We start from the raw sequence: 27260 nt of genomic DNA, 5'->3' as shown, positions 1-27260 counted from the left end.
TGGTCCCCACCCACCCCCCAAAAAAAACAGAAGCAAACTGGACCTCTGGGCTCTAAGTCTGGTCCTTGGCTGTGGCCTGGGCCCAGAGTCCTCCCAATCCAAGAGCCCGGGATGGGTGGTCACCTGCACATGGTCATCAGTGCCAGCTTCTCTTTAGTGCTGATCGGACCCCCCGAGGTCCCCCTGCGCAGAGCAGCCAGCGCAGCAGCCAGCGCAGCAGCAGCAGCAGCAGCAGCAGCGCACGCTCAGCTGCCAGGCGAGGTGCGAGGCCCGTGGTCCTGGCAGCTCGGCCACGCCCCCCGGAGCCTCCTCGGGCGCTGATTGGCCGCTCGGACGCGGGGGCGCTGCGGAGGGAGGGGGACGGCCGCCCGCGCGCCCACCTCGTCTCGGCGGGGGCGCGCCCGCGGCACGCGGCCGGGCGGGGCCAGGCGTGAGTGACAGCCGCGCGGGCCAATGAGGAGAGCGCGCGCCGCCGCCGCCGCCAGCGCGGTCCCTGACGCGGGCCCGGGGCGCCGCGCCGCTGCGGCTGCGGGCGGCGACGGCTGCACCATGGGCCGGCTGCTGCGGGCCGCCCGGCTGCCGCCGCTGCTGCTGCCGCCGCTGCTGCTGCTGCTGCTGGCCGCGGGTGAGCGCGGGCGGGCGGGCGGCGGGCGGGACGGCGACGCGGGCCGCCAACAAAGGCGCCGCGCGGGCGGCGGGGCCGAGGCCGCGCGTGTCCCCCCGGGCCGCCCGCCCCGCGCCGCCGGGGACAGGGCGTGGGCGGCCACGGCGACCCCCTCCGGAGCGCGGCGGCGGCGGTGGCCGGCGCGGGGTGGGCGTGCGGCGACACGCGCCGCTGTCCCCGGGTCCCCGCCCCTCCGGCGACAGTGGCGCGGGGCCGGCGGGCGGTGGCCGGGCCGCGGGAACCTGGGTCCCTGCGCCCCCCCCTCCGTCGCGCTCCGAGCGCCGCCCGCCCGCCCGGGAGGTGACAGGTGCGCGGGTCGCGGCCGAGGGGCGTGTGTGCGCGGGCACGGGCGGCGGGAGCGCGCGGCGACACTGGCGAGGGTCCCCGGGGCGGGGGGGGGCTGCAGGCCCCGCGAGCGCCGTCCTCCGAGGGCCGACTGCCCACGGGCAGGGGTGACAGTGACAGGGCCACGGCGGGGTCCCCGTCCACAGCCTCCCGGGGCGCGCCGGGGTGGGCGGGTGACAGCGGGGCGGGACACGGATGCGCCGTGGGAGGCAGGGACGCGGTTCAGCCAGGGACAGGAGCCCGTGCGTCCATCCGCAGAGCTGGGTCACCTCGGGACGTGGCTGAAAGGCCACGTGGTCAGCCCCAGAGGGGGGACCTTCCTGGCCCTGCGACCAGGCGAAGGTCCTGGCAGGGGGTGTGCACGGTGGCAGGGCTCCCTCGATGGCCCCGGGGGCCTTCCTTCCCGTGGGCACTGCCGCCTGTGACCCCAGCGGCTCTGGAGGCTGAGGCAGGAGGATCGCCAGGTGGAGGCCAGCCTCAGCCCCCTTAGCGAGGCCCTGAGCCACTCAGCGAGACCCTGTCTCTCAATCAAGTCTAAAACAGGGCTGGGGACAGGGCTCAGGGGTCAGGTGCCTCTGGGGTCAGTCCTTGGGACCAAAACAAAAGCCTGTCCCCTCCTCTCCTGTCGCCTGCTCCCGGTCCTCCGGGCTGGACAGGCACCGTGGCGGGTCCTGCAGGCGCGCTCGGCCGTGGAGGTGTGCGACGAGGCTGGGTGATAGTACCCGAGCGTCTCTGTTGTGGCTGTCGCCAGGCTGTGGGGGCTGCGTGACAGATGCCGCCGCCGGGCACCTCCCAGGCTGGCGCGAGCCCAGGCCTCCTTGGGAGGATCTGGATTTCGAAGCTGTCAATCACGGGGAGGTGGGCGTGTCCCTGACGGTGGAAGTCCCGCAGGACCTGGCTGCAAGGTTGCAGGCACCGAGGTGGACAGGGGAGACCCCACTGGGCCTCCTGGGCCCTGGTGGGTGGGTGTGTGTGTGTGTGTGTGTTTGTGTTTTCAGCCTCTAATTCATCAGCCTCTCTTATGGGCCTTTTTTTTTCTGAGTTTGGGTGAATACCCCCATTCTCCACCCCTGTCTTCTTTCTTCTCTCACCTTCTGTCCTGGGAATGATGAAGTGACACATCTTGGGTGCTAGAGGAAAAAAACTAATCAGTCCCGCAAAGACTGTGATTCTGCAATTTTAAGTCAGGTGCAATCTCAACTAAAGCAGATATTATTATGACTATTGTTGTTGTTGTTGTTGTTATTATTATTATTATTATTATTATTTTGGTACCAGAGATGGAACCCAGGGCGTGCTTAACCCCTGAGCCCTGTCCCCAGCCCTTTTTATGTTTTATTTAGAGACAGGGTCTCCCTGAGCTGCTTAGGGTCTTGCTAAGTAGCTGAGGCTGGCCTCCAATTTGCCATCCTCCTGCCTCAGCCTCCCGACTAAGTTGCGAGGATTACAGGTGTGTGCCCTTGTACCCAACAAGGCAGATTAATTATTGGGCACAAAATGAACAGCAGAATGGTGTTCTCTGCCGATGTTTTGGTGTCATCTCATGGTAGGCGAGTTTGAAAAGGAGGATCCTCTAGTAATTACTTAAATAATTACGGATTGCCAACACTTTTGAAAATATCAAGGTCTATATAAAGACCAAACAGTCGTTGTAAGGAAAAAAATAAGTTCAAGAAAATGAAACTGGGCTGGGGTTGTGGCTCAGCAGTAGAGCGCGCTCACCTAGCATGTGCCAGGCCCTGGGTTTGATCCTCAGCATCACACAAAAATAAATATATAAAATAAAGGTATTGTGTCCAACTACAACTAAAAAAAATAATTAAAAAAAAAGAAAATGGAACTGTTTACTGAAAAAGGGATGAAAGACCAGGAGAATACCAGGTTCCTTTTTGCAACAGGATTTCACAGTGCCACCTGGGTGTGGTGTCACATATCTGCAATCCCAGTGACTCGGGAGGCTGAGGCAGGAGGAACGCAAATTGGAGGCCAGCCTCAGCCACTTAGCAAGACCCTGTCTCAAAATTTTAAAAAATAGGGCTGGGGATGAAGCTCAGTGGTCGAGTACACTTGGGTGCATTGCCAATACTGCAAAAAAATAATAATAAATAATAATAATTCCTATCAGACCCTCAGGAGAGGAAGTTGGGGCTTGACTGGCGGAAAGAGGGTCAGAGAATGGAGGCTGTCACCTGAGTGGTGGTAAACAGGGTTCCTCTGCCCAGGACGGGAGGGGTTTGGGGGAGTTGTAGGTGCTTCTGCGCAGCCGGACTACAGCCTAAATGGGATCGGCGTCCTCTCCACCACACTTCACTGAGATGTGACAGAGACAACGTGGAGATTTCAGGAGGCCACTCATAGCCCAACCTTCCGTGGTTTTTTAATATTTTAAATTAAAATTGGGGGGTTACTGGGGATTGAACTGGGGGATCCTCGACCCCTGAGCCCCGTCCCCAGCCCTATTTTGCATTTTATTTAGAGACAGGGTCTCCCTGAGTTGCTCAGGGCCTCGCTAAGTGGCTGAGGCTGGCCTCCAATTGTGATCCTCCTGCCTCGGCCTCCCTCGTTGCTGGGGATGACAGGTGTGGGCCACTGAACCTGAACTCAGAGGTTGTTTTAGCAGGTGAATTCCAGGATGCTTGAGAAGAATAAGTTGGGGCTCAGGGGTAGAGCGCTCTCCTAGCATGTGGGAGGCCCTGGGTTTGATCCTCAGCACCACATGAAGATAAATAAAGGCATTGGGTCCATCCACAAGTAAACAATATTTGGAAAAAAAAAACATTTAAAAAAGAAGAAGAAGTTACCTTTTATTTAACCAAGGCTGAAGTGAGCTTTTCCGTCATGCGTGCTAAAGCTGGAGCGCGTAGCTAAAGATGAACTGCAGCCTGTCCACCTTTGGTCGCTCAGGGCCACCGGGAACATGCAAAATGTGCATTGTTTAATCATCACCAACATTTCTCATTAAATGACTTTTTTTTTTGTTCCCCCAATGCACTAATGAGATTTTCCCGATCTGTCTCTTGTAGTTTCGTTCCTTGCCATCCATGTTACTCAACCCTGGAGATGTATCCCCTGCAAAAGAGGGTTATTATCACAGCTGGTGGCTTGTGACCCACCGTGTCATCCCAGCAGCTCCGGAGGCTGAGGCAGGAGGATCGTGAGTTGGAGGCCGGTGTCAGCAAAAGTGAGGCTCAAGCCACTCAGGGAGACCCTGTCTCTAAATAAAATCCAAAATAGGGCTGGGGACGGGGCTCAGGGGTCAAGGGCCCCTGGATTCAATCCCCGATACCAACAACAAAAAATCTGGTCATTTAACTGAGGACACAGATCGTTGTCATCTTTTGTCTCCTGAGAGGGCCTCGCACGCTGCTTGGCCCAGAATCATAGAAGCTCAGAATGACAGGTGGCTCTGTGTGGCTGACCGTCTAATACAAATTGGCTGGCCTCCAACTTGCGATCCTCCAGCCTCAGCCTCCCCAACTTGTGATCCTCCAGCCTCAGCCTCCCCAACTTGTGATCCTCCAGCCTCAGCCTCCTGAGCCTCTAGGACTACAGGCGAGTGCCACCAGGCCCAGCTCCTGTAAGACATTTTTGTGGATAAAACGTGCTGATGACGGGTCTCCTGTTCACTCGCCATTTGACCTGGACCCCAGGAGGCCTCAGCAGTTTGTGAACCCCAAAGGTTGGGTCTGGTCGTTATCTCTGGACCCAGCCGTGTCCTGTGCCAGGAACTGTGGCAAGCCCTGGAATTCCAAGTGCCAAGGGACACCTGGGGGACAGGACCTTGTTCAGGGTGGTGTGTGGACAGAGGCGTGCCACCCACCCAGGGGAGCCTCCAGCGAAGGCTGTCAGGTGCTGAGGCTGCAGGCAGGAGGCCAGATTCGACAGGAGAAAGGTGGCGGGCAGCGTGTCCCAAGACCCAGGAGGCTTCCAGACTGTGGGGTCCCGGAAATTGCTGGAAGCTCGGCTCATCTGCAGCTCAGAGGGGGGCTGCCCAGCAGAGGGCGGGAGGGAGACCCAGTGTGGAGTCCCTGCCACTTTAAAGCATCTGGCCTGCGTTGTCGTGGTGACGGGTCCTGGAGCCTCATTTGCATTTTAGATTTCTCTGAGCTTTGTTACTCAAAGTGGGGTCTGGGGACCGGCGAGGCCAAGGCCTGCAGACTGCATCCACAGCCCAGAGCGGAGCCCAGAGGAGGTGCTAAAAGAACTCCTGTAGAGGCCAGGAGGCCTAAAATGTGTCCAAAGCCTCTCCTCCTCTCCTCCTCCTCCTCTTCCTTCTTCCTCTTTTCCTACCAGGGGCCCTTGACCCCGGAGCCCCGTCCTCAGCCCTGTTTTCTATTTGATTTAGACAAAGGGTCTCACTGAGTTGCTCAGGGCCTCGGTTTGGTTGAGGCTGGCCTCCAACTTGCGATCCTCCTGCCTCAGCCTCCCAAGCTGCTGGGATGTCAGCGTGCGCCACTGCGCCCTGCTGCCGTGAGCCTCTTGCCGGCTTGGGTTTTGCATTCAGGTGGGGCAAACCTGGAGGATGCCCGTCTGAGCTCAAGAGACCATCATCAAACATCCACTCGTTGCCTTTGAACTTTGCTCCATCCCTAGTGTCCAGGGCACGTCAGCACCTGCTGCGACCCTGTTGCTGTGAGGTCTCTGTCAGTGGACGGGTGGGTGCGTGGATGGGTGGGGGACAGATAGGTGGGTAAGGGGATGACAGAAGGCAATCAGCACTCAGGCCCCACTCGGATCTGCCAGGAGAACTCCATTGTGATTCTCTGGCTGTATCCGTCAGCTAGTTCCGCGTAACAAACACTCCCAAGTTTAGTGGCTCAGCGCAGCTGTTCCTAGGTGTGATTCCTGGGCCACGGGCATCAGCGGGGAACTTGCTAGAGAATTAAGGCACCTGGACTCCGGCTCCGGGGTGGGGTCTCGCCCTCCTGTTTAACAAGCCCCCCCAGGTGGCCCCGTGCCCTGCGGTTCCGAAGGCCCTGGCATGGGACAACACTGTGTCCACCCTCGCGTCTGCAGGAGGGCAGTGCAGGTGGCCCTCGGCCAGGGGTTCTTGGGCTTTGGGGACTCCTTCCAGTTTGAGTTGGGCGGTGGCTCGTCCTTGCTTTAGCTGGGACACTGGGACCAGTGGCCGTGTTTTCTGTGGGAAGTCACTCTGCAGCGCCAGCCCCGCTAGCCCGGCCCAAAGCCCTGGGACCTGGAGGCACAGAACCCCCTGAGTCTGTCCTTGGCACCCAGGGATGGCGGAGGGGGTAGGAGGGGGAGGTCCTGGGAGGCCTGGGTGGAAAGGATCCGAGGGCCGAAGTCCACGTGCGTCAGGCTGCTCCGTCCTCGGTCACCAAAAGGCCTGGCCAGACCCACTGCAGGGAGGAGAGCTTACCTGGAGTCTGGTTTTAGAGGTTCAGTTTGTGGTTGGTGGACTCCACAGCCCTGGGCCTCAGGTGACACAGGACATCATGGCAGAAGGGGCTGGAGGACAGCAGCTCAGGACATGGCCCCCAGGAGGTGAAGAGAGCCCTGCTCCCCAGGGACAAAACACAGACCTCAGAGGCGCGTTCCTGGTGGCCTCCTTCCCCAGCCTCACCCCCACCTGGCCTCCTTCCCCAGCCTTGCCCCTGCCTGGCCTCCTTCCCCAGCCTCCCCCCAGCCTGGCCTCCTTCCCCAGCCTCACCCCCGCCTGGCCTCCTTCCCCAGCCTCCCCCAGCCTGCAGCTGTTCCTGGCTCATCCCCAGATGAACCCACTGGCTCGGCCCCACCTCTGGTCACGGAACCCAGTCACCTCTCACCCATTCCTGGGGACAGAGGACTCTCCAAGGGAGGTGGACCCACATCGGTGGCCGTAGCTCTGGGGCTCTGAGGACCTCGGCTCCAGGAACCACCCCACCCAGGCGCCTGGCTCTGCCTCTGAGTCCCTGGTGTGGACGCGGGGTCTGGGCTCGGAGCCAAGTCCACCCGGAAGTGGCACCTCAGACCTTGACCGTGGTGTCCCCGAGCACAGGAGGCTTCTGGGGGGTGACTCCGGGCTCCCCTGTGGGCAGGGCCCCTGGCCAGGGCTCCTCAGGGAACAGGCCACTGCCTCCCCAACTCCCAGCCTCGCCCCAGGGCCTCCCTGCAGCTGTGACTCCGCCTCCTGGAGCTCAAGGCCCGTGAATGATGACGACGGTGATGATAATTTGGTCCCAAGGATGGAACCCAGGGGCCCTTAACCCCTGAGCCCCGTCCCCAGCCCTTTTTATTATTTACTTAGAGACAGGGTCTCGCTGAGTGGCTTAGGGCCTCACTAAATTGCTGAGGCTGGCCTCCACCTTGGGATCCTCCTGCCTCAGCCTCCCGAGCCACCAGGATGACAGGCATGCGCCACTACATGTGGCCTCTGACCCACGTTTCTACCTGTCACCCCGGTGCTTGCTCTGAAGCCACATGGACTCTCAGTGACCTCCTTGACTCAGTCAACCTGTCATTTTCTGTCTTGGAAACACTGCTCCCAACTCCTCCCCTGGTGCCTCCTCCCACCGTGGGGCCAGGCGCTGCCCTTGGGGGGGATCCTTCTTGGTGCTGCGACGGGTCTGCAGGGTGCAGAGACCCCTCAACCCCCAGGCTCCCTAGTTTCTGGTAGAACAGTCTGAATGGGCCTGTTTCTTTCAGCGTCTACCACCGCATAAGGTGGCTGTGGAGGTCAAAATTCAGACACTGTTTGCAAAGCATTGAGCACACGACCCCAATAATATCAGATTTTTTTTTCTTGTACTGAGGATTGAACCCAGAGGCACTTTACCACTGAGCCACATCCCCGACCTTTTATTATTATTATTATTATTATTATTATTATTTTGAGACAGGGTCTTGCTGAGTGGCTAACGCTGGCCTCCACCTTGCAATCCTCCTGCCTCAGCCTCCGGATCAGCTGGGTATACAGGCGTGTGCCACTGTGCCCAGCCCAGAGGGTGCCAAGTCAATTGAGTCCTCTGTCCCCTACCATCTCCCTCTATCTCCCCTTAGCCACTGTCACATGGAGGTCTGAGCAATTGTTCCTCTTTTGAAATGAAGATGGCATCTTAGAATCCTCTGGCAGCCCTTGGGTATTAGAGATGTCATCGAAATCCCCGGCCTCTGGCATCTTCTTTGTGACAGGTGATGGTTAGAGACAAAATCGAATCCCAGTGGCCTGGGAGGCTGAGGCAGGAGGATCACGAGTGGAGGCCAGCCTCAGCACCTTAGCAAGGCCCTGAGCCACTCAGTGCGATCCTGACTTTAAATAAAAAATAAAAAGGGCTGCGTGGTGGCTGAGGGGTCAAGCGCCCCAGGGCCGCCCTTGGCCTCTCCTAACGTCTGGCCTTTGTGTCCGCACAGGAGTGTCCCTGGGTTCCCGTGCACCCGGGACCGATGAGCCTGGCCCCGAGGGCCTCACGTCCACCTCTCTGCTGGACCTGCTGCTGCCCACCGGCCTGGAGCCACTGGACGGGGAGGAGCCCAGTGAGTCCATGGGCCTGGGAGCCGGCCTGGGGGCCCCCGGCTCGGGCTTCCCCAGCGATGAGAGCGAGGAGTCCCGGATCCTGCAGCCGCCTCAGTACTTCTGGGAGGAGGAGGAGCTCAACGCCTCTAGCCTCGACCTGGGGCCCACCGCAGGTAGCGCTTCCCGCTCCCGTGGGGCGGCCGCAAAGGCAGGGGCGGGCCCCTGCCAGCATCCCCTCTGACCCCCACGAGGTTCACTGCACTGCCGTCCCCGGGACACCAAAGCCAAGTCTCCGGGAGTCTGTGCTTCTTTAATACTAACCACTCTTTATTTACTGAGGCCCTATTCTGCATTCCCCACTTTTTTTTCTGGTACCAGGGATTGAACCCAGGGGTGCTTAACCCCTGACCCCCATCCCCAGCCCTATTTTGGATTTTATTTAGAGACAGGGTCTCTCTGAGTTGCTCAGGGCCTTGCTAAGTGGCTGAGGCTGGCCTCTACCTGGCGATCCTCCTGCCTCAGCCTCCCGGGCTGCTGGGATGACAGGCCTGCACCACTGCGCCCGGCCAACTACTTTCATTTGCCTTATGGTAATATTTGACACACTTATCTTTTCAGCTTGACAAGTGTCTTTCTTTCTAGATGTTTCTAAACATTTTTGCCTGTTTTTCTTTGCTTTATGACTAGTCTTTGCGTCACTGAAATATGCACTCCTCCCTCCCTTCCTTCTCTAATCTACCGTAATTTATCATGGCGCATGGTGGAAGGTGGGATCTCACTGCCCTCTCCCACTGAGACCTGTCGCCACGTGGACCCCGTGTGGAAGGTCATGAAGCAGTTTCCCTCCCGGGTCTGGGAGTCCCGTCGGAGAGGCCGCTGCGCCTCGTCCTTCCTCCTGAGGCCGCAGGGGGGCGCTCGGGAGCCCGGCTGCCTCCTGGGTCTGCTCATCTCCGTGGGCTGCCCCAGGTCTCCCAAGGAGAACCACTGTCGCTCCTTGAACCTGAGCCATGTGGCCACCTGGAGGCCTCCCCGTGGCTGGTATCTTGCTCATCTCAGGTCTGCACCCTCCTCCACGCCAGCCCGGGGCGACCCTGCAGAAAAACTGACAGAGCCCCCCCTTTTTTAAATTATTTTTTTGGTTCCAGGGATGGAACTCAGGGGTGCTGAGCCCCGTCCCCAGCCCTTTTTATATTTTATTTAGAGACAGGGTCTCGCTGAGTTGCTTAAAGCCTCACTGAGTTGCTGAGGCTGGCCTCCACCTAGCGAGCCTCCTGCCCCGGCCTCCTGAGCTGCCGGGATGACAGGCCTGTGCCGACTGTGCCCTGCTTGGCACATCATTTGGAAGTGAATTTTTCTTTTTTTAAATGTCAGAGCAGATCTACAAAACTCGTAAAAGCAGGCGTGATGAGTATCTCTGTTGTAGCTAAGGACACTGGGTGACAGAGGCTTTAAAGTGACACTGGATCACACAGAGGCAGAGCCAAGTCCCAAGCCCTAGGTTTCCGCTTCAAGGTCGGCTGCCCTTTCCTCTGTGGACTTGAGGCCTTCAGTCCTCCTCTGTAGTGAAGTCTGGCGAGACCCGATCATCAGGACACAGCAGACCCTCTTTGGACTGTGTCTGTGAGGGATGGTCCCCAGCTCTGGGCCATCGCACCCTTACTGTGACGATCACCAAGAGCGATGGGCAGATACCTGTAGAGCCAAGTGACAGGAGCATCCAAGGAATCCCTTTTACCCACACCCTGGGGAAGAAGCAAGCCCTGCAATTTTTATTTTATGCTGGTAATACACAGCAGATAAAAAAATTAAATGCAGCCAGGCATGGGGTGGTGCACCCCTGTGACCCCAGCAGCTCAGGAGGCTGAGGCAGGAGGATCGCAAATTGGAGGCCAGCCTCAGCCCCTTAGCGAGGCCCTAAGTGACTCAGTGAGACCCTGTCTCTAAATAAAATAGAAAAAGGGCTGGGGACGGGGCTCAGGGGTTCAGCACCCCTGGACTCAATCCCTGGTGCCAAAAAAAAAAAAAGTGCAAATAACAGAAGAAAATAAATTTACCATCATCCCATCACCCAGAGTCATGAATGCTGCCTGTTGGTGACTCTCTGTCGGTTTCTGTCCCTTGTGGGAAACGTGTCTATAAAACAGACCCTGGATACGAGGGCTGCCGTGTGCACGTCTCGGTGCTTCTCCTACGTCCTCCTCCCAAGCCGGCAAACACACCTCTCCAGCCCCAGAATTGTCACAGAAGTATCCAGGGCAACAGGGACTTGTCGTCTTGTCCCTTCTGGCAGCGCGGAGGCTGGGCTGTGCCTTGGGGCACAAGGGAAATTCTGTTTTCTGAATGTCTGATTTTTTTTTCTTTTTTGGTACCAGGATTGAACCCAGGGGTCCTCAACCCCTGAGCCCCGTCCCCAGCCATTTTTACATTTCATTGAGAGACAGGGCCTCGCTGAGCTGCTGAGGCTGGCCTCCACCTGGCGATCCTCCTGCCTCAGCCTCCTGAGCTGCTGGGATCACAGGCGTGGGCCACCACTCCTGACTTGCCCTCTGTTTTTTCATTTATATTTCTTTTTCTCTTTTCTCTTTTGGGCAGCGCTGGGCATGGAACCCAGGGCTTCTCGCATGCCAGGCAGGCGCTCTGCCACCCAGTTAGTCCTCCACCCTTAATATGCATTTCTTGGATGCCGACTGAGGTTGGCCATTAAAAAGTAGTTTTAATCATACCAGAAAGATCTGCCTGTGCTCCTCCATTTCTCACAAATCTCCTTTGACTTTTGAGTGCTTTTGCATTATGGCTTGCTTGAATAACTGGCCTGAGACTCACACTCAGGGGACAATTTTCAGCGATTTGACATTAACCTAAAAGGACATTTAAAGTGACCATCCAAGGACTCCGGCCCCCAGATGCCTGTTTAAATTCCCGAGTTGAATGGAGGAGTCGGTTCATTAATATTTCAGCTGGTGCCGAAGGTCATCTGTGAGAGGGTGGCCAATCTGGAGGCCGGGAGCCCGCTCTGCATCCCGCCTCGCCAGCACAGGGCACGCCTCTCATCCCAGCCATCCGGAGGCTGAGGCAGGAGGATCGCAGGTTGGAGGCCAGCCTCAGCAGCTGGAGGCGGGCTGTGGCTGGAGGAAGTGGGTTCCTGGAGGCAGCACCTTTGGGGTGTATATTTGTCTTCTTTTTATCAGTGCCTCACAGTAGTGGGACTCTGTTCCATGTCCAGGACAAGTCTGGCCTTTTCTTCTTATGGTGACGTGAACTGAACCAAGGGACACTTTGCCACCAGCCCACGTCCTCAGGTCTTTCATTTGGTGTTTTGAGACAGGGTCTTGCCAAATGGCTGAGGCTGGCCTCCAATTTGCGATCCTCCTGCCTCAGCCTCCCAGCTGCAGAGCTCGTGAATGCTGTCACCTACATTGCTGTCCCAGGGACCTTCAGACATGACATCTCACCCTGTGATGGACCCTTCCTTCCTCCTCCTCCCTCCCTTCATCCCTCCCTTCGTGTCAGTCCGTGTGGCTGTCTGTCTGTCTCTCCCCCAGTGCTGAGGATGGATCTTAGGGCCTTCCACATGCCTGGCCACCACTCTACCCCTGAGCCCCGTCCCCAGCCCTTGTTATATTTTATTTAGAGACAGAGTCTCCCTGAGTTGCTCAGAGCCTTGCTAAGCTGCTGAGGCCGGCCTCCACCTTGGGATCCTCCTGCCTCAGCCTCCCAAGTCACAGGGATGACAGGTGTGCGCCACAGCACCCAGCTATGCACTGAATTTTATTTTTGAATCAATCTATTAGAAAGTTCTGACTTATATTGAAGTAAAGAATTTTTATTCTTTTATGTAGTTGTTTTATGGGTATAATTTCATATTGAATCTGAAAATATTGATGTTTTCCTTTTTCTTTCTTTCTTTTTTTTTTTTTTTGGTACCAGAGATTGAACTCAGGGGTACTTAACCACTGAGCCCCGTCTCCATACCTTTTTTATGTTTTATTTAGAGTCAGGAAATCACTTAGCTGCTTGGGAGGCTGAGGCAGGAGGATCCCAAGGTGGAGGCCAGCCTCAGCAGCTTAGCAAGGCCCTGAGCAACTCAGCAAGACCCTGTCTCTAAATAAAATATAACAAGGGCTGGGGACATGGCTCAGGGGTCGAGGGCCCCTGGGTTCAATCCCTGGGACCAAAAAACAAGAGCCAGACCCCTGTGTTGTGTGTACAACCCGCCCTCCTCCCCAGCCTCATTGCCCACTCTCGCCCCACGTGTCCCTGTCCCTGTAGGCAGGTGATAACTCTCTCCTGTCGCTCAGTCCTGCTCAGTGCATCCCAGTAGGTCCATGTTGGAAGAAGCCAACGCACTTTTCCTGTCTCTAGACTACGTCTTCCCGGACTTGACGGAGAAGTCGGGTCCCCTGGAGGACACGGACCAGCCCCAGGACCTGCTGGGCCTGCCCTCGTCCTTGCCCAAGATGAACCTGGTGGAGCCTCCCTGGCACATGCCCCTGGAGGAGGAGGAGGAGGAGGAGGAGGAGGAGGAGGAGGAAGAGGAGGAAGAGGAGGAGGAGGAGGAGAGGGAGAAGGAGGAGGAGGAGGAGGAGGAGGAGCAGCTGCTTCCTGTGACAGGACCCCAGGCGGAGGCCACCACACAGGCGCCAGACTCTCCCCCCAGGGCCAGCAGCAGCCGGGCCCCGGGGGCCACCAGACCCCGGCAGGAGGACTCTGGGGGCCAGGCGTCCTCGGGCGTGGACGCGGAGAGCAGTGCGGAGCCCAGCCTGTCGCCGTCCTCTGTCACCCCCAGCTCAGTGACCCCGGGGGACCAGGACTTGCCCAGCCAGGAGGACACGGCCACCGTGCTGCCAGCGGCAGGACTCGGGGTACAGTTCCAGGTCCCTCAAGGACCCCGTGAAGAGGCCGCCGTGGGGGCCCCCGACTTGGCTGGCCGGCCAGGGGACCTGCCACCCCTGGCTCCGTCCCCTGCAACCAGAGCCCCAGGCGAGGGTCACTTCAACCCTAGGACCTCAGCCTCTTTCCCACCAGCCCCCCGAGACTCGGAGCCGACCCCTTCCCCTGCCACCCCGGGGCCAGACACGCTCAGCCAGCAGCCGCAGGGGGGCCCCGCGGCCGGAGCGCCCTCCAGGACCCCCTGGGACTCCACACAGGTGAGGGGCGCACACAGGGGGACCTCGGCCACACCCTAGGGCCTCCCGGCCACCCCGGTGGGTGCAGTGGGGCAGGGCCTGTCGGTGGGGCTGTCCCCCAGAGCCCCAGGGAAGCCTGGGGATGTCCCCACCCCTCACGGCCCAGCCTGGGGCAGCTGCCACACTCAAGGACAAAGGCCTGGGGAGAGTCTTGGTGGCCTCCTGGTTCCACTGTTCAGGAGGCTACTGCTGCGCCCGTGGCCTCTGGTGTTGCTCCTCGGAGAAGCGCAGCAGGGAGCTGGCCTGCGCCCCTCCACCCCCGGCCCCCAACACACACCCAGAAGAGAAGTTTCCAGAAGAGAAGGAAGGGGCCAGGTTTTTGGTGGGGGGACCAGGGATTGAACCCAGTGCCCTGGACCCCTGAGCCCCGTCCCCAGCCCTGTTTTGCATTTTATTTAGAGACAGGGTCTCGCTGAGTTGCTCAGGGCCTCACTTGGGCTGAGGCTGGCCTCCACCTTGAGATCCTCCTGCCTCAGCCTCCCGAGCTGCGGGGATGACAGGCCTGCGTCACTGCGCCCAGCAGGGGTCTGTTGTAGGCAGCTCTTTTGCTGCTGTCACTTAAGATCCCACTAGCACCACTGCAGAGGGGGACAGTGGACGTGGGGCCCAGGGTGTCCCAGGTCCCAGTCCACAGATGGTGGCTCCACTCCTGGCGGAGGGGAGGCAGGACATCATGGAGGAAGAGTGTGGGGAGGGAGCAGCTCCCAGACTCCACTCTCCAGGGACCAATAGAGACCCCAAGCCACAGCCCCAGGGCCACCTCCTCCCTACACCCCACCTGCCTCCAGGGGCCACCAGGGGACCCTCAGGGAGCCATTCCCTGCCGGGGTTCAGGCCTCACACCCCTCACTCCTCCTCTGGACCTTCCTGCATCGTCTCCTCAGGGGCTCTGGGGACATGTCATAGCCACACCAGGATAGGGTCTCCCTGTGACCCACGGAGCCCGGCAACCTGCCCCCAGTCTCTGAACAGGGCCCCGCAGCCCGGCCCCGGGGACAGTCCCCCTTTTCTCTGCGGCACCCTCAGCGTGGTCCCTGAAGCCACCTGGGTTTGTGGCTCCTGGGCAGAACCAGTGGCCTGTCACCTGGTAGAGGTCGCCGGTGTCTCCCGGCCTCCCACAGGGTGTCAGGCCTCTGTCCCCCGGGACCCCTCCTTACTGCGGCCACCCTCTTCCCGTGTCCTGGTCCAGGTCATCTGCAAGGACTGGAGCAACCTGGCAGCGAAGAACTACATCGTCCTGAACATGACCGAGAACGTGGACTGCGTGAGTGCGGCAGGCGCAGGCGCAGAGCGGGGCGGGGTCCCGGGGCCACCCTGACCCTGGACCATCGGCCCCGTCAACGTCACAAACCCCCAAACAAGGACAGAGCAGACTGGGAGGGAGGGAGGGACGGAGACAGGATGCTTTTTGCATTTTACGTTTTCTAAGGGGTCTTTCATTTTCTCCCTTTTTTTAATATATCAGGGATTGAATTTAGGGACCCTCGACCCCTGAGCCCTGTCCCCAGCCCTTTTTCTATCTTATTTAGAGACAGGGTCTCGCTGAGTGGCTCAGGGCCTCGCTAAGTGGCTGAGGCTGGCCTCCACCTTGCGATCCTCCTGCCTCAGCCTCCTGAGTCACTGGGATCACCAGCTGCCGCACCCTCAGGCTTCCTTACCGTTGGCTCTGGGCACCCATATTGAGAACGGAGTTGTCCCACTCTTGAAAGGCAGCACTTCTGTCACCTTTGGTGGCTTAGAGACGAGGGCTGGCCGGGGCTCCCTTCGGGTGGCCCGGGGAGTGGCTCTGCCTGGCCAGCAGCCCTGGCTGACCTGTCCGTGGCAGGGCACCCAAGGGCGAGCTGAGTGGCCCGAGGGGGGTGGACGACTTTAGAGGCTGGGAACGTGGGCGTGGCTACTTTGCCCGTCCAGGAAGAAGAGGAGCTGGAGGGCCTAGTGGCCCTGGGACCAAAGGAGGGTCTCTTCCCCCATGTGACTGGGTGGTCTGTGCGCCAAGAGGCCTCCAGCCGCAGCCTGGGCCCCTGCCACTGGGTTCCTCCTTAGGACCAGGCCCTTGTTTTCACTTCACATGGCGTGACCGTGCCTGGGCCTGGTCAAGGACACGGACAGGTGGGCAGAGCGCCCGGTGGGCAGAAGTCCGACCTCCAGCACCTCCACCCTGTCCCCAGGTCCAGGGGCCACTGGGCCGTCTGTCTCTTGAGGACACCAGCATAAGAGCACACGGTGGCTCTTTTCATCACCACCGCAGGCCACATCTCTGGTGGCAGAGGGGACACGGGCCACCTCTCCCCAGATCCTGGGGGCCGCCTCGCTGCTGTGGTGGGCAGGCGACGAGCCCTGTCACCGCTCCTCCAGTGGCTGTTCTGATGTGCGTCCTCACCGTCCCCAGCCCTCCCTGTACCCCATGCCCGACCCCATTGTGCTCTGACCCCAGGCACGAGGAGCAGCCACCTGTCCCCGTGCTCCCAGCTCCACTGGGGACATCCTCACCTAGAGCGGCCAGAGCAGCAGGGACAGCGTCCTCCTGTCCCACCCGCAGCCCGGCTCCGGCTCCCAGGTGGTCCCCAGAGCTGGTCAGAGGAGCCCAAGGGTCTTTCTCAGCCTCTGGCCACGGAGCACAGGGTGACCCGGGTCTGTCCCTCCCTGAGCCGGGCCTCTGACTTGCAGGAGGTGTTTCGGCGCCACCGAGGGCTCCAGCTGGTGGCCCTGGTGGAGGAGGTGCTGCCCCGCCACCGCAGCGGCCGCCACGGGGACTGGCACATCTCCCTGAGCAAGCCCAGCGAGAAGGAGCAGCACCTGCTCATGGCGCTGGTGGGCGAGCAGGGTGAGGACGGCGGGCGGCCGGGGCCCTGGGTCCCCAGGACAGCACACCCCCTGGTCGCGGGCTCCAGGCCACTGACAAGCTTGGGTTCAGGGCAAAGGTGGAGGGCGCAGGGGCAGGGCGCAAGGAAACGCGTTCCAGCCCAGGTGGGGACGCCACGGTGTGGCGGGAGGGAGGGAGGAGCAGGAGGGGCTGCAGAGGTGACATCCGGCCACACCTGTTACCTGGTCACCCGCTGGGTCAGCTGGACGGACAGGGGGCCGAGGACGCGGAGAGGGCGCGCCCCTTTCCGCAGGAGCTGGTGGTGCGCGCTTGCGCCTGTGCGCCCCGAGGATCTGGGTGTCATTAGAGCCCGAAAGTGGGGCTGAAGGGACTCAGGCCAGTGGTCCCAGAGGGGGTCTAGGTCTAGGGACCCCCAGAGGGGCCGCAGGGGCCAGGGCCGTGCTGATGGGGGCCTTTCTCCTCCCAGGGGTGGTGCCCACCCAAGATGTGCTCTCCATGCTGGGTGACATCCGCAGGAGCCTGGAGGAGGTAAGGGTTCAGGGACTTGGATCCCTGAGCTGCTCCTGAGCTCGCTCCTGTCTGTCCCTCAAGCTCTGGGGACACGCAGACTTCCCTGAGGGGCCCCACAGCACGTGGATCAAGGAAGCCCAGACAGACCGGGGTCTGGGCGGGGTGAGGCCTCGGGGGCCTGGGGCCCTTCCCAACCAGGCCCTGGGGAAGGGGGCGTCAGGGAAGGGCCTGGAGAAGAGGGGGTGGGGGTAAACAGCAGGACCCCCGTAGCACCTGGAAGAGGGAGCGTGACAGGTTCTGGAAACCTCAAGAATGTTCTGGAAGCCTGGGTATGCCCAGGAGCCACCAGCCCAGGACCTCCCAATGGCCAGCCGCCATTGCTCCTCTTGCTGGGGACCTGGGGTGCCAGACGTGGACTGCCATCTTGGGTGCTGGATGCCGGGGGCCTCCTGGGGAGACCTGGGCGGAAGGACAGACGGCAGCCCAGGGAAGCCGAGGTCCCCAGTCTCCTTACCCACTCCCCCGAAGGGCAGGACCCTGCGTTCCTCAACCCCCCCTCGGGGAACCCAGTGACGCGTTGTCAGTCCCCTTGATTCTTGAGCTCTGCAATATGTGACAGTAGATACGAACGCGTGACCCTGGGCCACATCCTTATCTGTCACATGCAAGGGGACCCTGTTTCCGTGCTGGTGCTTTATCTTGGTGAACACAGCGCTCACGCGGGGCCAGACCTGGGTGCTCCCCCCCAGGCTGTCAGGATCAAACAGGGCACCCTCTGGGTGCCCCAGACTCCATAGGCAAGTGACCTCACACCCAGAGAAGGGAGGTCACGTGCCTATCGGATCTTCCCCAGTTCTGCAATCCTGGGCTCGGGGACACTGTGGTGGTGGGGACGGTGGAGGCCTGGGCTGGCCTTGGCCTCCTGCACCTGCCTCCCTCCCCCTGGGTCCTCTGTCCTCACGGGGCCCTGATGCCGCTGGACTGCGCCCCACGACATGCCAGGTCTCTGCAAGGATGTAAGCACACGAGTTGAGCAAGGACCTTGGCAGGTGGTTCTAGCAAGACAAACTGACCCTTGTTAACCGCAAGTCCCCAAAACGTGCAGCTGGGTCACAGAAACGGCAAGAACTAAAATCCCGGTGCACCCCGGCCTGCCACACAGCCACCTGGCATCACTGCCCTCGGGGCTCAGCTCCAGGGCACAGCAGCCTCTTGGCAGAGAGGACAGGCCTGGGACAGACCACCAGCTGTGTGCTTGTCACCATGTCTCAGTGACACTCCAGCAGGAACTACCCAGCACTGTCCCAGGGACGTGAAGCTGGCTGGCCCATAATGACCAGAACATACCAGAATCCCCTCGCGCCCGCTGCAAGGTGGAAGCCTGTGGTCCCCAGTCCCCACCGAGCACAGGTGCCTGTCCCCAGCCCAGTCCCAAGCTCCAGCCGCCCCCCCAGGTCCTGAGCCGCGGACCCCGGCCCCTCCCCCCCCAGATTGGCATTCAGAACTACTCCACGACAAGTAGCTGCCAGTCACGGGCCACCCAGGTGCGCAGTGACTACGGGACGCTCTTTGTGGTGCTGGTGATCATCGGGGTCATCTGCTTCGTCATCATCGTGCTGGGCCTGCTCTACAACTGCTGGCAGCGCCGGCTGCCCAAGCTCAAGCACGTGGTGAGCCCAGGGGACAGGGACGGGACGGGACGGGACGGGACGGGGCTGGGCCTGGAAGGGAGCCGGTGGAGAAGGACCAGACGCAGTGCCCGCGCCTGCAGGCATGGCGTGGTGGTGGCCGAGTGTCCCGGGTGCACAGGGCTGTGCTGAGGACCACACAGGCACTGCGGGAGGGGGATGTGTCCTCATCCTTGGGGTCCCACCTGGTCCCCAGCTCCTCCTCCCCGAAGCGTGGCACTGCAGGGTCCTCCGTGGCGCTGCGCAGGCGCCAAGCCGAGGTTTCCCCAGAGCCAGGCCCGGGTCAAAGCCCACCGAAGCGCGCCTTTTGGCTTTGACTTGCAAAGGATGTTGGAAGGGATCGCACGACCCCAGGGAGGCGACAGGGTGTCCTAGTGCGAAGGATCATTCAGGAGCTCGGCGTGGCACCAGAAAAGTGGGAGCATGCCAGCTTCAGGGGGTCCCCTGGGGGTGCCCCGGTCGGGTCTTACTGAGCCCGCGCCCAGCGCCCTCTCCCACCGCTGCAGTCGCACGGCGAGGAGCTGCGCTTCGTAGAGAACGGCTGCCACGACAACCCCACGCTGGACGTGGCCAGCGACAGCCAGTCGGAGATGCAGGAGAAGCAGCCGAGCCTCAACGGCGGCGGGGCCATCAACGGCCCGGGGAGCTGGAGCGCGCTCATGGGGGGCAAGCGGGACCCCGAGGACTCGGACGTGTTCGAGGAGGACACGCACCTGTGAGCGCGGGCCTGCGAGCCGGGCCGGGGGCCGCGCCGGGATCGAGCAGCGCGGCCCCGAAGCAGACCGCCGCGGAGCCCGCACGCGCCCGCGCCCCCTCCCCGGACCGCGACCCTCGGCCAGGCCCTCGACGCGGGGCTGCTGCCCGCTTCCCCCGACTCCACACCGCGACCTCGGCACAGCGCCCCCTCTCCCGGCCCCGCGAACCCCGGCCCGCGGGCGGCGGGCGGCGCTCTGAGCGCTCCGCCCGGGACTTCATTAAACCCGCCCGGGGACTGCCGGGCCGCCAGTCCGCTGCTCGCCTGTTCTTACTTCCGGGAGGCGGGGCCTGGGGCGTGTTCGGGGGCGGGGCACGGCCGGGCGTCAGTGTTGACTGGGGAGAGAGGCGGAGCCTGGGCGCTGCAGGGCGGGGCCGGGCGTCGTTGTTGGCGGGGAAAGAGGCGGGGCTCGCGTCGCTGTGGGGCGGGGTGAGGGGCGGGGCCTGCGGCGGGGCGGGACCGGGCGTCGCTGTGGGGCGGGGCGAGGGGGCGGGGCGGGACCCGGCGTCGCTGTGGGGCGGGGCGGCGCATGTTTACGTCCCGCCGGGCGCGCCGCGTCGCCGCCTGAGGTTGTTCGGCCGGGGTCCGAGCTTCTCGCACCATGGACACCAGCGACCTGTTCGCCAGCTGCAGGAAAGGCGACGTGGGCCGCGTGCGGTGAGGACCCGCGGTCCCGGGAGGGCGCAGGGGGAGCGCCCCGGCCGGCGGGCGTGCAGCGGCTCTCAGCTCCCACCCGCGGAGCGCCGGGGCGGACTCGCAGCCGGAGGGCTCCCTGGAGGAGGGCACGCTGCCACCCAGTGGCGCCGGGTGCGGACCCCGGGGCAGGCTGGGACCCCCTACGTGGCTCCTTTCTCGTACCTGACGCTGCGGACCGGACCGCGGTCCCCCGGGAGGCAGAGGTTCCCGGTGCAGCTCGCGCCAGCTCCCAGGGCCCGACGGGGAGGCCAGGGGCGCCCCGTTGGGACCCGGGCACCCCTCATCCTTGGTCCTCCCTCGCCCGGGACTTCTGACACCCCCTCCCCCAGCTGATCCCAGGCGGGGGCCCTCCCCGACTTCAGGTGGCACCCGGGAGTTGGTGGATAAGCCGCGGAGCTGAGTGGCCTCCGCCTTCCCGGGTCTCTCCCTGGCCGTCTCCTGGCTGCCCGTCCGCCCAGAGCTGGCGCATCACCCCCTCTCTCACTTTCTCTCCCGGGTCACCTACCATGTCCCACGTGTGCCCTTTTAGATCGGCGCCCCTGTCCCTGATACCTGAGCTGCGTCGTTCCCCCTGGCTTTAGAGCAGAACCAGCCTACTGCCCCCCAAAGCCGGAGGGCTCTGGCTGAAATCGGGGCCCCATCGCCTCTCTCCCAAGTGCAGGAAGCTCAGCGTCCCATCCTTCTCCCCTCCTGAGCCTGGCCTCTGCACCCAGGATCCCCCGCCACACCTGATGCTCAGTGTCCAGCTCTTCCTGTCTACTTGTCCTCAAAAGCCTTCCTCCCTCTGGTCTGCCCTGCTCTAGGGGAGGCTCCTTCCCTAGACCATGACCGTTCTGACCCCGAACTCTGACCTCCTTCCTACCAGGTACCTGCTAGAGCAGCGAGACGTGGAGGTAAACGTTCGCGACAAGTGGGACAGCACCCCTTTGTGAGTGCCAGGCTGGTGGGGTGGTCTGGATGGGCACGGCGGGCCCCTGCGCCTCTGGCCGCTGCATTCCCATCCTTCCTTCCCTCAGATACTATGCCTGCCTCTGTGGGCACGAAGAGTTGGTCCTCTACCTTCTGGCCAACGGTGAGAGAAGGAGCCCGCTGGGGACATGTAACTGTCGCTTATGAACCTGTGCATTGTCCCTTGGGCCCCACTAGAGTGTAAATTCAATGGGCTCAGGGGCCTGTTGGGGGGGAGGCTGTGTCCTTTATGGCCAGCCCCAGAGTTGTGGGTACAGTCTATACTGCAGATCTGAGTGTATATGTCTACCTGCCTTGCCCGGTACCTTGCAGGGAAGATACTGCGGTCAGAGTGGACCCAGGGTAACTTGGGAAGGGGGCGTCAGGGCTTATGAGTTGTACAGGTGGAGCGGTAAGCAGGAGGGGCGGGAGATTCAGATTTCCATCAGGCTCCAACCCACTGATGGCCGAGCCCTGCTGCCCTTAGGAGCCCGCTGCGAGGCCAATACCTTTGATGGCGAGCGCTGTCTCTATGGGGCACTGAGCGACCCCATCCGCCGGGCTCTGCGGGATTACAAGCAGGTCACGGCCTCCTGCAGGCGCCGGGATTACTATGATGAGTTCTTGCAGAGGTGAGCTGGGCCCTGGGCACCAGGTGATGCGCAGAGGATGGGGCTTGCATGCGCTGGGCATGCGCAGTTGGGCGCACACTGTGCAAGGCGCCCTGATCTGAGCCGTCCAGTGAGTGTCGCTGTTGCCCGGTGTCCGCAGGCTCCTGGAGCAGGGCATCCACAGTGACGTGGTCTTCGTGATTCACGGAAGGTCCTTCCGCGCGCATCGCTGCGTCCTGGGGGCGCGCAGTGCCTACTTCGCCAACATGCTGGACACCAAGTGGAAGGGCCGGAGCGTCGTGGCGCTGCGGCATCCGCTGGTGCGCCCCGTCGAGGGGGGGGGGTGTCCAGGGGCCTGAACGGCCGCGCATGCGCTGATCGCTTATCGGCTGCCCCCAGAACGGCCGCGCATGCGCTGATCACTGATCGGCCGCCCCTGACCGTCCTGCCCCCCGGTCTCTGTGTCCCACAGATCAACCCGGTGGCTTTCGGAGCCCTGCTGCAGTACCTGTACACAGGTGACTCCATGCTCAGGTGCAGTGGGCGGGGCGAGGGCCACCTCGCTGGACAGCCAGGTGACCTTGCACCTCTAGGCCCCCGTCCGTGCCACGGTGCCTTCTCGGGTGGGGCGTGGGCAGTGGCCTGGGCCTGCCCGCTGGGCCACCTGTGGCTGTCCCCTCCCCTCAGTCCAGCGCCAGGCCACCACCTAGGGCGCACCTTTGGGCATGGGATGTCCCCGAGGGCCCCTCCAGGTCCTGATCGGTCCGCCCCGCGCCCAGGCCGCTTGGACATCGGAGTGGAGCACGTGAGCGACTGCGAGCGCCTGGCCAAGCAGTGCCAGCTGTGGGACCTGCTGGGCGACCTGGAGGCCAAGTGCGAGAAGGTGTCGGAATTCGGTGCGTGGGGGGGGGGGGCGCTCTGGGCGCAGGGCTCCGGGTGGCACCGCGGGGTGGGCCTGGCCCTGATGGCGCCTCGCTCCGCAGTGGCCTCCAAGCCCGGCACATGCGTCAAGGTGTTGACCATCGAGCCCCCGCCCGCCGACCCCCGGCTCCGGGAGGACCTGGCGCTGCTGGCCGACTGCGCGCTGCCCCCCGAGCTGCGGGTGAGCGCGCTGCAGGTGGCCCTGCCCCGCCCCGGGCTCCCCGCCGGGGCCACCCCTGCCCTGCTGAGCGCCGATGGGTCCCTCTCCCGTGTCCCAGGGCGACCTCGGGGAGCTGCCCTTCCCCTGCCCCGACGGCTTCAACAGCTGCCCAGACGTGTGCTTCCGCGTGGCCGGCTGCAGCTTCCTGTGTCACAAGGTACCTGTCCCCCGGTCGCCCGTCCTGCCCCGACCCCTGCCCCTGCCCGGCCCCCGCTGAGCCCGGCCTCCCCCAGGCCTTCTTCTGCGGCCGCAGTGACTACTTCCGGGCCCTGCTGGAGGACCACTTCCGAGAGAACGAGGAGCCTGCGGCCTCTGGGGACCCCCCGGTTGTCACCCTGCAAGGCATCTCCCCCGAGGTCTTCACGCACGTGCTCTACTACGTGTACAGCGACCGCACCGAGGTGTGCTATGGCCGGGCGACGTCGGGGGAGACGGGGAGACGTGGGGGGGAAGATACTGCGGTCAGAGTGGACCCAGGGTAACTTGGGAAGGGGGCGTCCGAGGGTGACGTCGGGGGTCAACATGGGGAGGAAGATACTGCGGTCAGAGTGGACCCAGGGTAACTTGGGAAGGGGGCGTCTGAGGGTGACGTCGGGGGTCAACATGGGGGGGAAGATACTGCGGTCAGAGTGGACCCAGGGTAACTTGGGAAGGGGGCGTCAGGGGGTGTCGTCGGGGGTCAACATGGGGAGGAAGATACTGCGGTCAGAGTGGACCCAGGGTAACTTGGGAAGGGGGCGTCAGGGGGTGACGTCGGGGGTTGACATGTGGGGGAAGACGTGGAGGAGTGATGTTGGGGAGAGACTTTGGGGGGAGATGTGGGGGTGGGATGTCGGGGTCTTCATAGGTGGTGACGTCATGGGGGGGCTACGTGGGGGGGGCGCTGTGCCTTTTGGACAGAGGGGCCCTGGTGGCTTCCGACCAAGAACGGGAGACAGACTCCGGTCCTTGGGGGCATCGGGTCAACTTCTCACGATCCCCAGTTGCTCCAGCGGATAGGCCGCATGGGGACTGTAACCCTATGTCCTTAAGGGTCCCGACCCTCCTGCCCACCCAGGGCCGCAGACTCCTGGGGTCCTGGGTTCTCCTGTCACTTCCTCCCCCGGTGCCTCCCTCTGCCCTCAGTTACCCTGAGGCATCGCCAGCGTGAGGCCTCCCGGTTGGCAGTGGGTGCTGTTGGCCGTCCCCCTGGTGGGGTGTTTAAGGGTGTGATGGCCGTGGTGCTGTCACTGGGCACTCAAAACGGCCCAGCTCCAAGGCTGGTTTGACTCTGGATCAGCTTAGCCGGGTGCGCGGTGCCCACTTGTGGCTCAGGAGGCTGAGGCAGGAGGATCTCCCGTTGGAGGCCAGCCTCAGCAACTAGTGAGGCCCCGACTCAAAATACAAAGGGGGCTGGGGACGGGGCTCAGTGGTTGAGCACCGTTGGGTTCAGTCCCCGGCACCAAAAGAAGAGCCCCACACAAGCTCCAAGCTTGTTTCTGGTTAGGATCTGAGGCGAGTGTCCCAGGGCAGGTGGCATGCTGGGGACCCAGGTTGTCTTCTCCCTCTTGCTTCCCTGCCACCCCTAAGGGGACCCCAGACCTTCCTTCTGTAGGTGACTCTTTCAGGCTCTCAAAGCCAGGCGGTCTCTCTCAGCTCCTTGGCTCTAGCACAGCAGAAGCCATTGCATTCCCAGGCTGAGGGCCTGTGTTCCAATAAAACTTTATTTACACCCACGGCCCCCAGGCTGAGGCTCACCCACCTGCCCAGGGCGTCACCTTCTGCTTACAGAAGTTGAGCCACAGGCAACTTCCTGTTGTCAGAGGAAGAGGAAGATGGGGGCGAGTGGTTTCCTTTTCCAGGAATCACTGAAAGTTGCACCTGTCACATCTCACGCTCCCCCGGAGATTGCTTAGTGACCACATTTGCCAACGAGGGAGGCTGGGAAACAGTCCCTGTCACTTTAAGAAGGGGAGAAGAAGCCGGGTGCGGTGGGTGGCCCTGCCTGTCATTCCAGGGGCTCAGGAGGCTGAGGCAGGAGGATCACAAGTTGGAGGCCAGCCTCAGTCATTCAGTGAAGCCCTCAGCCTCTACCTGGCTCCTCGGGCCTCCCTTCCTCCTTCTCTACTTCATTTTTCCTATCCTGCAGCTTGGCCCAGCCCTCCTGAGCTGTGTGATCTCACACAAGTTACTTAACTTCTCTGTGTCTCCTTGATCCCCTCTGGAAGCACCTGGGATAATGCCTGCCCTTACTCCCTCAGGTCTTGGGCAAATGCGGATGTCACGGCTGGCCCGGCAGGGTACCTGGCCTGGCACAGGGCCAGCAGCCTGACACTAGTCGGTCACCTAGCCTTCCCCTGCCAGGGACAGAGCCCTGGGTGCTCCCAAGTCCCCACAGGCAGTTCCTCTTCCCTGACCGCCTTACCCGAACAAGCAAACGGGCACAGAGAAGTTAAGTGACCTGCCCAGGGTCACACAGCTAGAAGTAGCACAGTCCACCCAGGTCTGTGCGCTTGGGGGCTCAGCCAAGACACGGGGGGTGGGGGGAAGGCACCCCTTCAGTTCTCTTCTGTCCCTGTGTCCCCACAGGTGGGGATCTGGGCCAGGCTTAAGAGCCTGAGTGGCCTCTGCTCCCTGGAATGCCCCGCCCTCCCCACGCAGGTCTGAGAGTGGCCACGGGTGACCTGGGGCCGCGCCGTCGCCCCTTCTTTTTCACAGCTGCCCCCCGAGGCGGCCTATGACGTGCTGAGCGTGGCGGACATGTACCTGCTGCCGGGCCTCAAGAGGCTGTGTGGCCGCAGCCTGGCCCAGCTGCTGGACGAGGACAGCGTGGTGGGCGTGTGGCGCGTGGCCAAGCTGTTCCGCCTGGCGCGGCTGGAGGACCAGTGCACGGAGTTCATGGCCAAGGTCATCGAGAAGGTGGGCAGGGGCAGCGGGCAAGTGGGCGTGACGGTGGGCAAGTGGGCGTGGCGACAGGCAGGACGGCAGGGAGGTGGGTGGGGCAGCGGGGCGGTGGGCAAGTGGGCGTGGCGGCAGAGAGGTGGGCGTGGTGGTGGGCGGGGGTGGGGGAGGTGGGCGTGGCGATGGGCAAGTGGGCGTGGCAGGTGGCAGGGCAGGGGCGTGGTGGTGGGCAGGTGGGCGGGGCCGCAGGGAGGTGGGCGGGGCGACAGGGAGGTGGCAGGGCGGGAGGTGGGCGTGGTGGTGGGCAGATGGGAGGGGCGGCAGGCAGGTGGGCGAGACTGGGAAGTGGGCGTGGCGGCAGGGAGGTGGGGGGGCTGTGGGGTGGGCGTGGCGACGGGCATGTGGGTGGGGCTGTGGGCGGGCTGGTGGGCGTGACCGGGAGGTAGGCGTAGCAGCAGGGAGGTGGGCGGGGCAACGGCAGGGGCAGGTGGGCGTGGTGATGGACAGGTGGACGGGGTGACGGCAGATGGGCGTGGTTACAGGCGGGTGGGCGTGGTTACAGGCGGGTGGGCGGGGCACCCGGTGTCCACCACCCGCTGAGCCCGCCTGTTCTGCAGCTTGTGGAGCGGGAGGACTTCGTGGAGGCCGTGAGGGAGGAGGCCGCGGCCGTGGCCTCCCGGCAGGAGACGGACTCCATCCCCCTGGTGGACGACATCCGCTTCCACGTGGCCAGCACCGTGCAGACCTACAGCGCCATCGAGGAGGCCCAGCAGCGGCTGCGGGCCCTGGAGGACCTGCTGGTGTCTATCGGCTTGGACTGTTGAGGCCAGGCCTGTGACCGGGCAGGCCTCCAGATTGGGCCTCCCTCGGGCACGGGCGTGCGTGTGCGTCTGCGCGTGGAGTCTTTTTGCTCCTGGCACACTGAGAGCATCAGGGTGGGCGGAGGGGGCTCGCTGGCCCACCCAGGACCTGGGGAACCCAATGCACAAACCAGCTCCAGGACCCCGGGCCGGGCACACTCAGGAAAACCCGGGGCAGGGCCTCCGGCCTCTCAGGCCTCCCTCCCCGGGCATCTGGCCTCGGCCCAGCCCGGTCCTGGCTGGCTTTGACCCTTCCCGCGTGTGGGGCCAGGCGGGAGGGCCGGGCAGCATGTGTGGTAATAAAGAGTGACTTCGCGGCAGGTCCCCAGCCTGTGTCAGGGGACAGCTTGGGGAGGGTGGGGGTGGGGAGGCAGCCCAGTGCAGAGGCTGGCCGGAGGCTTGAAGCCGACCTGGACGCCCCAGGCCTCCTTGGCCCTGTCTCTGCCTCCACTTCCGGCCTCCATTGGCCTCTGGCCTCTGACTGTGGTGGGCCTCTTTGGGCCTCCTTCCAGGAGGATCGTTTTCCCTCAGCCTAGACCCCATCTCCTCTCCAGGGAGCCCCTGGTGGCCCTTCCTACAAGGACTGTGACATTTTAGTGTGATGGCAAAACATTTCCTGTGTGAGGCTGTCCAGGGCCCCAGGAGGTAGTGGGCCATGGGGAAGGAAATGAGGGAGTCAATATGGCGGAACTTCCTGTGGCCA

General features: G+C 62.5%; 2 protein-coding genes across 3 annotated transcripts; both read left to right on the top strand.

Annotated features, from left to right (window-relative positions):
- Positions 1-549: 549 nt before the first annotated feature.
- On the top strand, positions 550-19399 carry Podxl2 (podocalyxin like 2). Its single transcript, XM_026410940.2, has 8 exons — positions 550-625; positions 8357-8632; positions 12822-13606; positions 14835-14909; positions 16313-16469; positions 16936-16997; positions 18470-18649; positions 19174-19399. The coding sequence occupies exons 1-8, from the start codon at positions 550-552 to the stop codon at positions 19384-19386; spliced, it is 1824 nt and encodes a 607-aa protein (XP_026266725.2). The 3' UTR covers positions 19387-19399.
- A 554-nt stretch (positions 19400-19953) lies between these two features.
- Abtb1 (ankyrin repeat and BTB domain containing 1) lies at positions 19954-26864 on the top strand. 2 transcript variants are annotated; one of them, XM_026410914.2, is made up of 12 exons: positions 19954-20078; positions 20983-21045; positions 21134-21189; positions 21553-21697; positions 21837-21996; positions 22149-22194; positions 22456-22572; positions 22660-22778; positions 22876-22974; positions 23051-23218; positions 25515-25715; positions 26315-26864. In XM_026410914.2, exons 1-12 carry the CDS (start codon positions 20023-20025, stop codon positions 26519-26521), a joined length of 1437 nt encoding a protein of 478 aa, XP_026266699.1. In that variant the 5' UTR covers positions 19954-20022; the 3' UTR covers positions 26522-26864. The 2 variants fall into 2 exon arrangements, with proteins under 2 accessions (XP_026266699.1, XP_026266698.1); XM_026410913.2 differs by having other exon boundaries at positions 22149-22251.
- Positions 26865-27260: the final 396 nt, after the last annotated feature.

Source organism: Urocitellus parryii, chromosome 16 (genome assembly GCF_045843805.1).
Source record: "Urocitellus parryii isolate mUroPar1 chromosome 16, mUroPar1.hap1, whole genome shotgun sequence".
In the NCBI taxonomy this organism is placed as follows: Eukaryota; Metazoa; Chordata; class Mammalia; order Rodentia; family Sciuridae; genus Urocitellus; species Urocitellus parryii.
This window is presented reverse-complemented; position numbering and strand designations above follow the sequence as displayed.

Bases quoted from the DNA above. Each gene is read 5' to 3' on its own strand.
- Abtb1 (XM_026410913.2), top strand. From the start codon at position 20,023: ATGGACACCAGCGACCTGTTCGCCAGCTGCAGGAAAGGCGACGTGGGC. The intron at 22,252-22,455 runs GTGACCTTGCAC...CCCCGCGCCCAG, and splicing joins CCACCTCGCTGGACAGCCAG to GCCGCTTGGACATCGGAGTG. The intron at 22,975-23,050 runs GTACCTGTCCCC...GGCCTCCCCCAG, and splicing joins GCAGCTTCCTGTGTCACAAG to GCCTTCTTCTGCGGCCGCAG.
- Podxl2 (XM_026410940.2), top strand. From the start codon at position 550: ATGGGCCGGCTGCTGCGGGCCGCCCGGCTGCCGCCGCTGCTGCTGCCG. The intron at 8,633-12,821 runs GTAGCGCTTCCC...TCCTGTCTCTAG, and splicing joins CGACCTGGGGCCCACCGCAG to ACTACGTCTTCCCGGACTTG. The intron at 14,910-16,312 runs GTGAGTGCGGCA...TCTGACTTGCAG, and splicing joins TGACCGAGAACGTGGACTGC to GAGGTGTTTCGGCGCCACCG.